General features: G+C 37.8%; 1 protein-coding gene across 1 annotated transcript in view; it reads right to left on the minus strand.

Moving 5' to 3' along the window:
• sh3yl1 (SH3 and SYLF domain containing 1) overlaps positions 1–13,930 on the minus strand; it is a 62,307-nt gene that overhangs the window by 27,142 nt on the left and 21,235 nt on the right. Inside the window, exons 4-5 of the mRNA XM_039747712.1 lie at positions 5,474–5,538; positions 4,808–4,920 (exon numbers count right to left, since the gene is read on the minus strand). Coding sequence (XP_039603646.1) covers positions 4,808–4,920; positions 5,474–5,538 — 178 coding nt within the window. The remainder of the gene's footprint in view (positions 1–4,807; positions 4,921–5,473; positions 5,539–13,930) is intronic.

The raw sequence follows: 13,930 nt of genomic DNA on the forward strand, positions 1-13,930 counted from the left end.
CTTTTCTGCCACTCACGTTGTGAAGGGAGGAGCTGAATGCATGATAAGGAGATGCGGACAGATCATCTGCTGCTACTGAGCTGCGTGTTCTGTTTGTCGCGCTGCTCGTCGATCATTTAAAAGCCTGTACAGCAGCTGTCCTTTTGTCTCACTGCTTTGTCTTGCAGGAAGTTAAAGTGCCTCTCACAGAACGTCCGGGCTGATTATTACTTTCCTTATTTTCTGAATTTGCACATAGATTATTATTGTTCTCTTGTGCATCCTTTTTTGCCTTCTTTTCTTTCCAATGCTTTTGTGTCTGTTTTCGATGCACTGCTCTGTCTTCTTCGCTTAGTTGTTCACGTGCCATCTAGAATGTATAACATTTTTAAGAGCTGGTAGCACATGAAGTGTGTCTGCCAAAAGCATTCCAACAACTGCGAGGTTAGATGTCTGTGAACTTGTTTTAAATTGTTTGTAAGTAGGATGTCACGTGCAAAAGTCACCGTCTCACAGGTCTTGCTTCCTAAGGTTATAATGTCTAGTCTCGCATGATGTCAAAGTCTTTCCGAGATGATCACATTTCAACCCAAGATTTTTTTATATAATAGATAGATACATTTAATACAGTGCATCCGGAAAGTATTCACAGCACATCACTTTTTCCACATTTTGTTATGTTACAGCCTTATTCCAAAATGGATTAAATTCATTTTTTTCCTCAGAATTCTACACACAACACCCCATAATGACAATGTGAAAAAAGTTTACTTGAGGTTTTTGCAAATTTCTTAAAAATTAAAAAAACTGAGAAATCACACGTACATAAGTATTCACAGCCTTTGCCATTAAGCTCAAAATTGAGCTCAGGTGTATCCTGTTTCCCCTGATCATCTTTGAGATGTTTCTGAAGCTTAATTGGAGTCCACCTGTAGTAAATTCAGTTGATTGGACATGATTTGGAAAGGCACACACCTGTCGATATAAGGTCCCACAGTTGACAGTTCATGTGAGAGCACAAACCAAGCATGAAGTCAAAGGAATTGTCTGTAGACCTCCAAGACAGGATTGTCTCGACGCACAAATATGGGGAAAGTTACAGAAAAATTTCTGCTGCTTTGAAGGTCCCAATGAGCACAGTGGCCTCCATCATCCATAAGTGGAAGTAGTTCGAAACCACCAGGACTCTTCCTAGAGCTGGCCGGCCATCTAAACTGAGTGATTGGAGGAGAAGGGCCTTAATCAGGGAGGTGACCAAGAACCCGATGGTCACTCTGTCAGAGCTCCAGAAGTCCTCTGTGGAGAGAGGAGAACCTTCCAGAAGGACAACCATCTCTGCAGCAATCCACCAATCAGGCCTGTATGGTAGAGTGGCCAGACGGAAGCCACTCCTTAGTAAAAGGCACATGGCAGCCCGCCTTGAGTTTGCCAAAAGTCACCTGAAAGACTCTCAAACCATGAGAAACAAAATTCTCTGGTCTGACGAGACAAAGATTGAACTCTTTGGTGTGAATGCCAGGCGTCACGTTTGGAGGAAACCAGGCACCGCTCATCACCAGGCCAATACCATCCCTATAGTGAATGACGGTGGTGCATCATGCTGTGGGGATGTTTTTCAGCGGCAGGAACTGGGAGACTAGTCAGGATAAAGGGAAAGATGACTGTAGCAATGTACAGAGACATCCTGGATGAAAACCTGCTCCAGAGCGTTCTTGACTTCATACTGGGACGACGATTCATCTTTCAGCAGGACAATGACCCTAAGCACACAGCCAAGATATCAAAGGAGTGGCTTCAGGACAAGTCTGTGAATGTCCTTGAGTGGCTCAGCCAGAGCCCAGACTTCAATCCGATTGAACATCTCTAGAGAGATCTTAAAATGGCTGTGCACTGACGCTTCCCATCCAACCTGATGGAGCTTGAGAGATGCTGCAAAGTGGAATGGGTGAAATTGGCCAAGGATAGGTGTGCCAAGCTTGTGGCATCATATTCAAAAAGACTTGAGGCTGTAATTGCTGCCAAAGGTGCATCAACAAAGTATTGAGCAAAGGCTGTCAATACTTATATACATGTGATTTCTCAGTTTTTTTATTTTTAATAAATTTGCAAAAACCTCAAGTAAACTTTTTTCACATTGTCATTATGGGGTGTTATGTGTAGAATTCTGGGGAAAAAAAAAGAATTTAATCCATTTTGGAATAAGGCTGTAACATAACAAAATGTGGAAAAAGTGATGGGTTGTGAATACTTTCTGGATGCACTGTATATATCTATATATCTATATCTATATCTATATATATATATATATATATATATCTATCTATATATATATCTATATATATATCTATATATATATATATATATCATCCTCTTTAATAAAACCCCTGTGCGCGTCCAGGTGTCCGTGTGTGTGTGTCTTCTGGTGAAGTGCGCATGCGCGGGGCCACACGGCATGTGTTCAGTCTCTTCCTGTGCATTCCATGTGTGTGCAGAGAGAGAGAGAGAGAGAGAGAGAGACACACACACACACACACACACAGGTGCGTGCGCGAGAGAGAGACAGACAGACATGCAGGCCCGCCCGAGAGACAGACAGACACACACACACGCACGCACGCACGCCGAACACACATGCAGGTAGGCAGCGACAGAGCGAGAGACAGTCAGTCAGTCACGCACGCACGAGAGACTCACACACACATACACACAGAGACAGGCCCGCATGGGGGACAGACATGCACGCGCACACACGCAGGCAGGCCCACGACAGAGACAGACAAGCTCGCACACACACACACACACACACACACACGCAGGCCCGCCACAGAGACAGACACGCACGCACACGGGACAGAGTAAGACACACACACACACACACAGGCGCACGCGTGCATTGTTGCAATGTTACTTTTCTTGGTTGTTTATTAGATTACGGATTTTTCAAATGTTCGCACGTGCGACCTAATTTCTCAATGGTGCGACTAAAAAAAAATCAAAGGTTGCACCGGTGAGACCAGCCGTTCGAGGGGGAAAAAAAAACGAAACTCCGTTACTCTTAAAGTCTCCCTATTGTTCAACAACAGACACACATTAGGCCCATATCGTGGTCTAAACCAATCAGAGATAGTTAAGGGCGGATCCCGCCCCCCTTCTGATTGGCCGTGGTCCAGATATTCCTGTACGTGTGTACGTTTGATAATGTATGTGATGCAGTCAGACAGAGAGAGGTGAGTAGCCCATCAGGTAAACGGTGGATGTAGCCGCGGATTATGAGAGAAGATGAAAAGAACGATTGACAGCTTTTTCGTTAAGAATGTTAAGTTAGGGCCTGATCCGTCCGAAAATCATAACCAATGCTCTGACACGGAGCCATCAACTTCCCAAGTTATAGCAAGCCCTGGTCCGGAGACGGCATTAGATAATGAGCCACATACGATCGAGTCCGAGCCCACTGAAATTAAAAGGGGTAAAGTGTATATATTTCAAAACGAGTGGCTTGACCAGTTTCCCTGGCTAAGATACAGTAAAGCCGATAATATAATGCACTGTATTTACCGTAAAGAGTGTGGGAAGACCATGGCCGGCAGTAGTGCATTTGTGACTGGTTCTAATACATTTAGAATTGAAACGCTGAAAAAGCACAATGCATCTATAAAACACATTACATGCCGCGATAAATGCACTGCTCAAGTGTCCTCTCTCCCCGCTGCCTTTCAGCGGCAGGCAGCAGCAAACAGATCATCAGACGAGGCTGAGATGATAATTAAGTTTAACGTTGCCTACAATATTGCAAAAGAAGAACTTCCCTTTACAATTTATAGGAGTCATCACAGATACATTGAAAAAAAAGACGTCTGTGCAAATTGCGAACAGTGCGTACATGGCATTCCTGATCGACGGAGACACAAATATCGCCACAAAGGAATTCGTCATTGTGTACGGTCGTGATCTTGCGGAGAGGAAGACCGGTGAATATACTTATTGGACACATTGAGGTCGAGCATGCTCATGCCCAAGTCTGGAAGATTTTGATGCTAGAGAGAGTGTGGCCAGCTGGTTTAGTCAAGGCCAAAGATCAAGAAGGCCAAACTATTGGAGTTGGCCATCCAAGTGGCATGTGACTGCAATGGAGGATAGTCCATAAGACATTGAGCCATGAGATGTTCAGTTTGAAGCCCTTAAAACACTTAATTTAGATTTTCTTTTTAGTTAATTTATCTTGAGATTTTTTAAGTTTAAATTTCAGCTCAGTAAAGCACTTTAAGCACCAACACTTTTTCAGTAAGTTACCTTTCTTGTAGAATTGTGCTTGCCTTCAAATAAAGAACTTTATATTGACCAGATTGTTAGTTAATCATTTACAAGTCAATATTGCCTATATGGACAGCGATTAAAAAAACAAAACAAACAAACAAACAAACAAACAAATAAATAAATAAAGTGAACGTGTAAAACTGTGGTGTTAAATGTGATGCGGTTGAAAATTTGGGTGCACCTAACTTTTGTGCGCACCAGTGCAACCAGTGCAAAAAGTTAGACTAGAGCCCTGAAATGTATCTTTTTTTTAACATTTTCTTTATGCTTGCATTTTATATTAAAATATCACAGACTAGAATACCTGATAACATTTTCATGGAGTTGTTCACAGTGCTTTGCCCCACACACAATGAAGAAAGCTATACAAAGAATAAGTCGTATTGTATTGTTTGATGTCCATTTTTGGGTTTAGTATTAAAAAATAAAAAAAAGAGACATAAAAAATATAACTTGATTTACTTTATTCAGCTATATATACATATTTATATATAAAAAAATTAAGAAAACTTACCTGCCTAAAGGTCCAATTGCAACAGTAAAATTTCCGCCTAGTGTTAAGTTGCCACCCTTTGCAAAAGCTTCAACTGCTCTCTTGTGATTTAGAATTATAACTAGGTCTGACACCTGGTTAAAAGTAAAAGTCAGTTTAACTTTTTTATTTCTTTCATATAGCGTATTTCACTTCTTGGGTATTAACATGTCAAGTTTGGATTTATATTTAATTTTTAAAGGTTATCCTCTAAATATTAGGCTGCCAAGAAAGCAAGATAGACTTATTAGCAGATTTTCAAAAATGCACAATTAAAAAAAAAAGCCCAGACATGAACCTAAGTAAACATCACTGGAGAAACCTGAAAATAACTGTCCACCAAAAGTTTCTATCCAACTTGACAGAGCTTGAGAGGGTCTGCAAACAAATATGGCAAAAAATCCCTAAATCCAGGTATGGGAAGCTTGTTGTGCCATAACCAACAAGACTCCAGGCTATAATCGCTGCCAAAGGTGTTTCAACTAAGTATTGAGTAAAGGATCTGAATACTTCTGTCAATATGATATTTCAGGTTTTTTTAAATAAATTTACACAATGTTAGGTAGGAATAGGTAGGAATATTATTTAGTTTTCCTTAACAGAAAAATACATTTGAAAAGGTGTTAGTTAGAAATATATTTTTCTTACTTCAATTCCAATTTCGAACCCTCCTCCAAGTCCTGCAATGCCAATAGCAGAAGGGGCTGACCAGCCTAAAATGCAAAACAAGATTAAACATTTTTTAAAAAGAGACTAATTCTCTCTTTACAAATCTCCCTAAATAGTATACTTAAAGTGATGAGGACATAATAACATACTTTATTGTAATAACACAAACTTAAACAATACAAAAGAGTTATCCAAGAGTGAGTCTTGTAACATCTGAAAATTATCATTCATAAAGGAATGATTTTAGGCAGATCATTAATTTGCCAGTGCTTTGTGTTGACGTTTTTCCTATCCATGTTACATGTACCTTTTTTGACCTTTGTTTTAACTGCCCTTGTTTTTGACCATTTATACCAGGATACCAAACCCTGTTTGTTTGCCTGTAATCAAGTCCCAAACTGGCTTAAACTTCATAATTTGAACTTAAATCATTATACCTAGTACACCAGTTGAAATTTATTTTTCTTTGCATGAAGTTACCTTGTAACAGTAGCCTTTATGCTAACATAAATGTGCAAATTAATATTACTGATTGAAAAAAAACATTCATTATCTAGGTGTTGAAAGTAATTTAACTGACTGTAGGTTTTATAGAATCTACAACAGCTAAGTTTTGCTTTAACTGCAAGAAAGACTGGATGGAAGAGAACATAATGTAAATGGCAAGCTATTCAATTATCAGAAAGCAAAGAGCGTTTTTCAGTATGTTTCTTAAACATTTTAAACAGCAGAAAATACACAGTATCTTTTATAACATCAAGGAGAAGAAAAAAAATCCTCAAGACTCACAGATAAGTATAATGCAAATCATGTACATAAATACAGTATTACTGCCTCACCACTACATTTTAGAGTTTGTGCATAATGCTTCTTGATTTAAATTTCACACTTATAAGAATACTGAACTGACTTACACATTATTGCTTTTAATTCCTGCTGATTATTGCCTCATAAATAAGTCAGAATTGCAGCATTCAAATCATCAAGCGTACCACTCCTTGCCTTATAAACTAAAAGAGGTTTACGAACAAATCTGAAGTAAACACTATTGTTTCCTTTAGAACTGTAGTTAAAATGCCATGAGACCACATTGTTTGTGCTTTCTTAATATTAATACATTCATTATTTAGGTCTTTGTACATCACATTTACAATTCATTTATATTTGCAATTACTTTGAAAAATGTCAATAAATGCCAGGATTCTACATCCATCCATCCATCCATCCATTTTCTAACCCGCTGAATCCTATCCAGTAAATTCAAAATTATTTAAATAGGTGAAAAATTAAAAATTGTACCGTAACTTGAAATTTCGAAGCAGTGTGTAAGCTAGTTCACGTGTCTGCCGCTAGGCGGAGCGCAAAACACCCACGCTATTAGTGCTTACATTCTCAGTCCCATGCATGCATCCTCTAAATGTTGTGTTTTTGGCCGTTTACATTTACATCTCGGTTTACATTAATGTGCTTTATTTCAAGCCCAAGATGTCTGGAATTAAGTGTAAAAACAGTGGTGATGTACTACTAAGAAGCAACAGGTTATAACGATGGAAACGAGTGAAAATAATTGAGAGAGTAGAGCGAGGCTAAAAGATTGTCGACATTGCTCATTCGTAGAACATGAACCGTTCAACTATCTGCACGATTCTGAAGAACAAGGACAAGATCATAGAACATACTTTTGCTGCGTATCCTGGTTCACTATCCGTAAGCGAGTCTATTGAGATCAGCTGAAAATATGAAAAAAGAACTTGTTTTTTTGTTGTTAAAATGCACTCTAAATCAATACAAAAATAATGCAAGTAAATAATGTGTGGGTCACAAACTTGCACAAGATAGAAGGTGAAACCAGATTTCTAAAAAAAAGATCAGTTTAATTGTCATCTCAGAATTATCCAAATGTGAGCTGTTATACGGTACCACCCTGTGAGGGAAGAAAACACACCAGACAATGTTTTCTCGACACAGGCAAAAACAACTGACTTTATTATTGAACGTGCTTAAACTACAGGTACAGTGGTGCTTGAAAGTTTGTGAACCCTTTAGAATTTTCTATATTTTTGCATAAATATGACCTAAAACATCATCAGATTTTCACTCAAGTCCTAAAAGTAGATAATGAGAAACCAGTTAAACAAATGAGACAAAAATATTATACTTGGTCATTTATTTATTAAGGAAAATGATCGAATATCACATATTTGTGAGTGGCAAAAGTATGTGAACCTTTGCTTTCAGTATCTGGTGTGACACCCTTTTGCAGCAATAACTGCAACTAAACGGTTCCGGTAACTTTTGGTCATTCCTGCACACCGGTTTGGAGATATTTTAGCCCATTCCTCCGTACAGAACAGCTTCAACTCTGGGATGTTGGTGGGTCTCCTCACATTAACTGCTCGCTTCAGGTCCTTCCACAACATTTTGATTGGATTAAGGTCAGGACTTTGACTTGGCCATTCCAAAACATTAACTTTATTCTTCTTTAACCATTCTTTGGTAGAACGACTTGTGTGCTTAGGGTCGTTGTCTTGCTACATGACCCACCTTCTCTTGAGATTCAGTTCATGGACAGATGTCCTGACATTTTCCTTTAGAATTCTCTGATATAATTCAGAATTCATTGTTCCATCAGTGAAGGCAAGCCATCCTGGCCCACATGCAGCAAAACAGGCCCAAACCATGATACTACCACCACCATGTTTCACAGATGGGATAAGGTTCTTATGCTGGAATGCAGTGTTTTCCTTTCTCCAAACATAATGCTTTTCATTTAAACCAAAATGTTATATTTTGGTCTCATCTGTCCACAAAACATTCTTCCAATAGCCTTCTGGTTTGTCCATGTGATCTTTAACAAACTGCAGACGAGTAGCAATTTTTTTTTGGAGAGCAGTGGCTTTCTCCTTGCAACCCTGCCATTCACACCATTGTTGTTCAGTGTTCTCCTGATGGTGGACTCATGAACATGAACATTAGCCAATGTAAGAGAGGCTTTCAGTTGCGCAGAAGTTACCCTGGGTCCATTTGTACACAATCTGTCTGACTGTGGATTGGTGGAGTCCATACTCTTTAGAGATGGTTTTGTAACCTTTTCCAGCCTGATGAGCATCAACAACTCTTTTTCTGAGGTTCTCAGAAATCTCCTTTGTTCGTGCCATGATACACTTCGCCAGACATGTGTTGTTCTTTAAATAACACAGGGTGCCCACTCACACCTGATTGTCATCCCATTGATTGAAAACACCCGACTCTAATTTCACCTTCAAACTAACTGCTAATCCTAGAGGTTCACATACTTTTGCCACTCACAAATATGTAATATTCGATCATTTTCCTTAATAAATAAATGACCAAGTATAATATTTTTGTCTCATTTGTTTAACTGGTTTCTCTTTATCTACTTTTAGGACTTGAGTGAAAATCTGATGATGTTTTAGGTTATATTTATGCAGAAATACAGAAAATTCTAAAGGGTTCACAAATTTTCATGCACCACCGCATATACATAAGCGTTGCCTCTCCACTCATCACCCCACCTCCTCCCTCACTGCAGTGCATGTGAATTTTGTCTTTATAGAGGTGCAGCGCTTCCAGACGCTACAATGTCTCTCCAGCACTCCCAGAAACCCCAGATGATACTGTCATCATTTTGCAGTCGCTCCCTTCTTAGATTTTTTTTAAAAAAGTGGACAGACTTTATGCACAAGTGAGAAAACAGCAATAGAACACACGGTTAAGTTTGCAGCCAGTTTTAAATATTTCTGGCCATCAACCAGCAGTTACGCTTTGAGCCTCTTAGGACAAATAAATCCCTGCCTACGTTAACAGAGTTTCAGTGTACAGTGTCAGAGTGTAAAGAAAATCTCACAGAAAAAAATATTACCTTTTAAAAGATATTTGTACTATACGTACCATACAAATAACATGTTTTCGATTAGGGTTTTGTTCAGGGAGAGGTATGTTAGGTCTGCATATGTAGACTCTTTCGCTAGCAGTAGTAGAGACTACTGTACTGAGATCAGCTGATGGAAAACAATAGGAATAAAAAGTAATGGTTGTTAAAATGTACTGAAATCTATAACAAAACTACAAATATTAACTTTTAACAGCAATTTGCTTGTGCACAAATAGCTGTACATGCATTTCTGAAGGAAATGAGGAGAATGCATTGTGTTCGTTGGGTGCCTAAGGTAACTTTGCTGGATTTAAAAAAATTGGACTTGAGAATGCGCTCTCGAAACGGAACTTGTTCATATACAGGGAACTTACTGTATAGAATGAATTTAAAAAATGATGTAAATAATCAGTTTAATACTGCATTAAAGAGTACATCTTCAAGCATTTTTTTTTTAAACTATCCCAAAAATCTTTTAAAATGTAATAAAAAAGCCATACTGAAAATTTAAGCTTTATATAGTAAGTTATAGGCCAGTGAAAACATGAATAAAACTCTAAATAAAAAAGGTGATTGTTTACAAAAAAAAGGGTTAAAGAATGCAGTAAGCTTCTGTTGATGATTAGTCTAAAACTCTGGTAGTAAAATTTCTTGCTTGATTCCACACTCTCGTAATTAGGTATAATATATATCATCATAAAAATTCTTTCTGACCTAACAGCCTACTCACAATCAGATTGTAAGGAAAAAAAAAAAAAAAGGACAGTCATTACTTCATAAATTACTATGACTTAACTGATACAGTAATTTCTTAGACACGATACTTAAATGAAAAAATTATTAAATATTAAGGTACAAATGAGTCATGCAAGGTTGTAACATCATAATCCATTATGTTCACTATCTGCAGAGTGTGGCTGTATTCTTAAGATTTTAATATCCAGGAAGATTAGATTTCTTTCACATTTACCATTGAAAAATGCAACTCTTAAAGTTATCTTTTCAATTCTAGCATTGACCATGACAGAATGAGCACAATAACTCATTTTAATTTTAACGTTTTCAGTATTTACTATGATCATAAAGTAAACTGCAGAAATGTTTAATAAATGACAAGAATTACAGAAATCATTCCAAAATACAAAAGTAGAATTAGAAAGTTAAATGAAAACAAAATATTGAAACATATTATACTTAAGTACTCATTTTTCGTTACAAAACACACATTAGGGAATAACTGTAACAATAATAAGCAAAACATGATACACTCTTAAGTGGCTTTTGGCTATAAATTATGATCACGTAGTACTGATGGGGGATTTTAATGTACACATTGATGTGGAAACTGACACGTTTAGCAAATGTTTTACTTATTTGTTAAATTCAGTAGGATTTTGTCAGATTGTCAAAGGTCCAACTCATAATCATAACCATACATTAGATTTAATTATAACTTACAAAGTTGAAATTCAAAATTTAAATATTACTCCATTAAATGTAGTTATTTCCGATCACTTCTTAATTACGTTTGATTTAGTTCTGCCCATGCCAGCGCACTCGCAGATTAAAACAAAGACAGTGCGACATCTAGATTGTAATTCTGCTTCAAAATTTATAGATACCTTGAGTAAGTCGAGTGTAATTGTGGAAAACCATTTAGATCAGTTAACATCAAATGTAAACGTGGAAAACAATTTAGATCACCTAATATCACATTATAATGTGACCTTGAGAGATGCTCTGAACACAGTGGCTCCCCTAAAAACAAAAGTGATCAAAGCACATAGAAACTCTCCCTGGTTTAATGAAAATACTCGAGCTCTTAAATTAGAGTGTCAAAACTGGAGCGCAGATGGAGAACAACAAAGCTACATGTCTTTCAAATTGCATGGACAGAGAGTGTAAATAAATATAAAAAGGCCCTCTTTAAAGCTCGCTCAGAATACTATTCTACATTAATAGATAGCAATAATAAAAATCCTAGGGTACTTTTTAGAGCAGTGGCTAAATTAACAAATGGGAATTCAGATCTACAGTGCAAAATACCAACAGATATTAGCAGTACAGACTTTATGAACTTCTTCAATGAGAAAATTAAAAATATAAGATCCCAGATCTCAGCATCACAGTACAAACCAAATACTAGCTTAGCAGACCCTGTCACATTGCATTCAGCACTTTAATAATTTTAATCCTGTAACTCACCAGGAAGTCTTAACTTTAATTACTAAAATGAAGCCCACTACTTGTTCCCTAGATCCAGTGCCAACAAAACTAGTAAAAGTGCAATGGATGTTCTTGCAGCCTATTCTAACCATTATCAATAGTTCATTACTGCATGGCACGTACCTGATGCACTAAAAGTGTCAGTCATTAAACCTTTACTTAAAAAGTCAGACCTAGACCCACACATACTAAATAACTATAGGCCTATTTCAAATTTACCATTTCTCTCTAAAATACTAGAAAAGTAGTCGCCAGTCAGCTTCAGTCACACCTTACGCATTACAATTTATTTGAGAAATTCCAGTCTGGCTTTCGCACTGGTCATAGTACAGAAACGGCACTAACACGGGTTGTAAATGACATTCTGATATCCTCTGATGAAGGAAATTCCACTGTAATTATGTTGTTGGACTTAAGTGCAGCATTTGACACCATTGACCATTCTATTTTACTGCACAGGCTAGAAAACGATGTTGGGCTTACAGGCCCCGTGCTCGCTTGGTTCAGTTCTTATTTATCAAATCGATTCCAGTATGTACAGAAATGTGCTGACAGTACTCCATCATTATACACAGAAGTTCAATATGGTGTCCGCAGGGCTCAGTACTGGGACCTTTACTGTTTTCACTTTACATGCTTCCACTGGGATCTCTCATTAGGAAACATAATGTTAATTTTCACTCGTATGCAGATGACACCCAGTTATACCTTTCATTTAAATCAAATGAAGTTTCTCCGATGTTGTCTTTAATTAGTTGTGTTAGTGAATTAAAGGAATGGATGAATGAGAACTACTTGTCTTTAAATACAGATAAAACAGAGATGTTAATTGTTGAGGGAATGACGCTGATCACAGCAATATTTTGTCGTCATTTAACTCAGTTGGAATCCCAATTAATTTTACTGAATCAGCCCGCAATCTAGGAGTTATCTTTGACTCTAGCATGTCATTTAAAGCATATTACAAAGTCGTCCAAAACATGTTTTTCCATCTTAAAAATATTAGGAAATTAAGGCGCTTTCTAAATAAACAGGATTGTGAGAAATTAATTCATGCATTTATCTCTAGTAGGATTGACTACTGCAATGCGGTGTTCACTGGCTGTTCAAACTGTTCTCTATACAGCCTCCAGTTAATCCAAAATGCGCTGCAAGAATTATTACAAGAACAAGAAAATATGAACACATAACCCCAGTTCTTAAATCTTTACACTGGCTCCCAGTTAAGTTTAGGGCAGATTTCAAAATCCTCCTTTTAACATATAAAGCATTAAATGGCCAAGGTCCGCTTACTTGTCTGAACTTATCATGACTTACAAACCTGAGCGCACATTAAGATCTCAAGATGCCGGTCTGCTTAGGATTCCAAGGATTAATAAAATAACAGTGGGAGGTCGAGCTTTTAGTTACAGGGCCCCTAAACTGTGGAATGGTCTTCCTGCTTCCATAAGAGATGCCCCTTCAGTCTCAGCCTTTAAATCCCGGCTGAAGACTCACTACTTCAGTTTAGCATATCCTGACTAGAGCTGCTGATTAACTGTACATACTGCATCTCTGTTGTTAGTCATTAGCACTATAACATAAGTAACATGATAATTATATTTGAATACTAACCCTCACCTATTCTGTTTCTTTTCTCGGTACCCAAATGTGGCCATTGGTGCCACGGCCCACCTGCCAAGTTGTTTGCCTGCCTATGGTAAAGTCATCCCTGATGGAGGATCACAGGAATCATGGGAAAGAGGGGTCCTTTCATCGGAGCAACGTTTCAGCCGTGGCATGGCCAAATGGAGAGGCAGCTAGATGGATGAGGTCTCCAGGACTCTAAAAATATCCAAACCTAATTATGTCATATCATCTACTGTTAAACCGTACTTCTAAAATTTTTATTATTATGCTGTCTTAAGGAATTGTTCTGTTCTGTATATTGTATTGTATTGACCCCCTACTTTTGACACCCACTGCACGCCCAACCTACCTGGAAAGGGGTCTCTCTTTGAACTGCCTTTCCTGAGGTTTCTTCCATTTTTCACTACAAGGTTTTTATTGGGAGTTTTTCCTTGTCTTCTCAGAGAGTCAAGGCTGGGGGGCTGTCAAAAGGCAGGGCCTGTTAAAGCCCATTGCGGCACTTCCTGTGTGATTTTGGGCTATACAAAAATAAACTGTATTGTATTGTATTGTATTGTAAAGCTTTTCATTACTACATACAGTATTATCTGCCTTGTGTCATGAGATGCCTAGCTGAAACTACATGGTCAGAAACAAAAATAACAGTAAGAAAAGGGAGTGTTTATCTCAGGCTAGAACATAGCATA

The sequence above is a fragment of the Polypterus senegalus genome, chromosome 3 (assembly GCF_016835505.1).
Source record: "Polypterus senegalus isolate Bchr_013 chromosome 3, ASM1683550v1, whole genome shotgun sequence".
NCBI classification, from domain to species: domain Eukaryota; kingdom Metazoa; phylum Chordata; class Cladistia; order Polypteriformes; family Polypteridae; genus Polypterus; species Polypterus senegalus.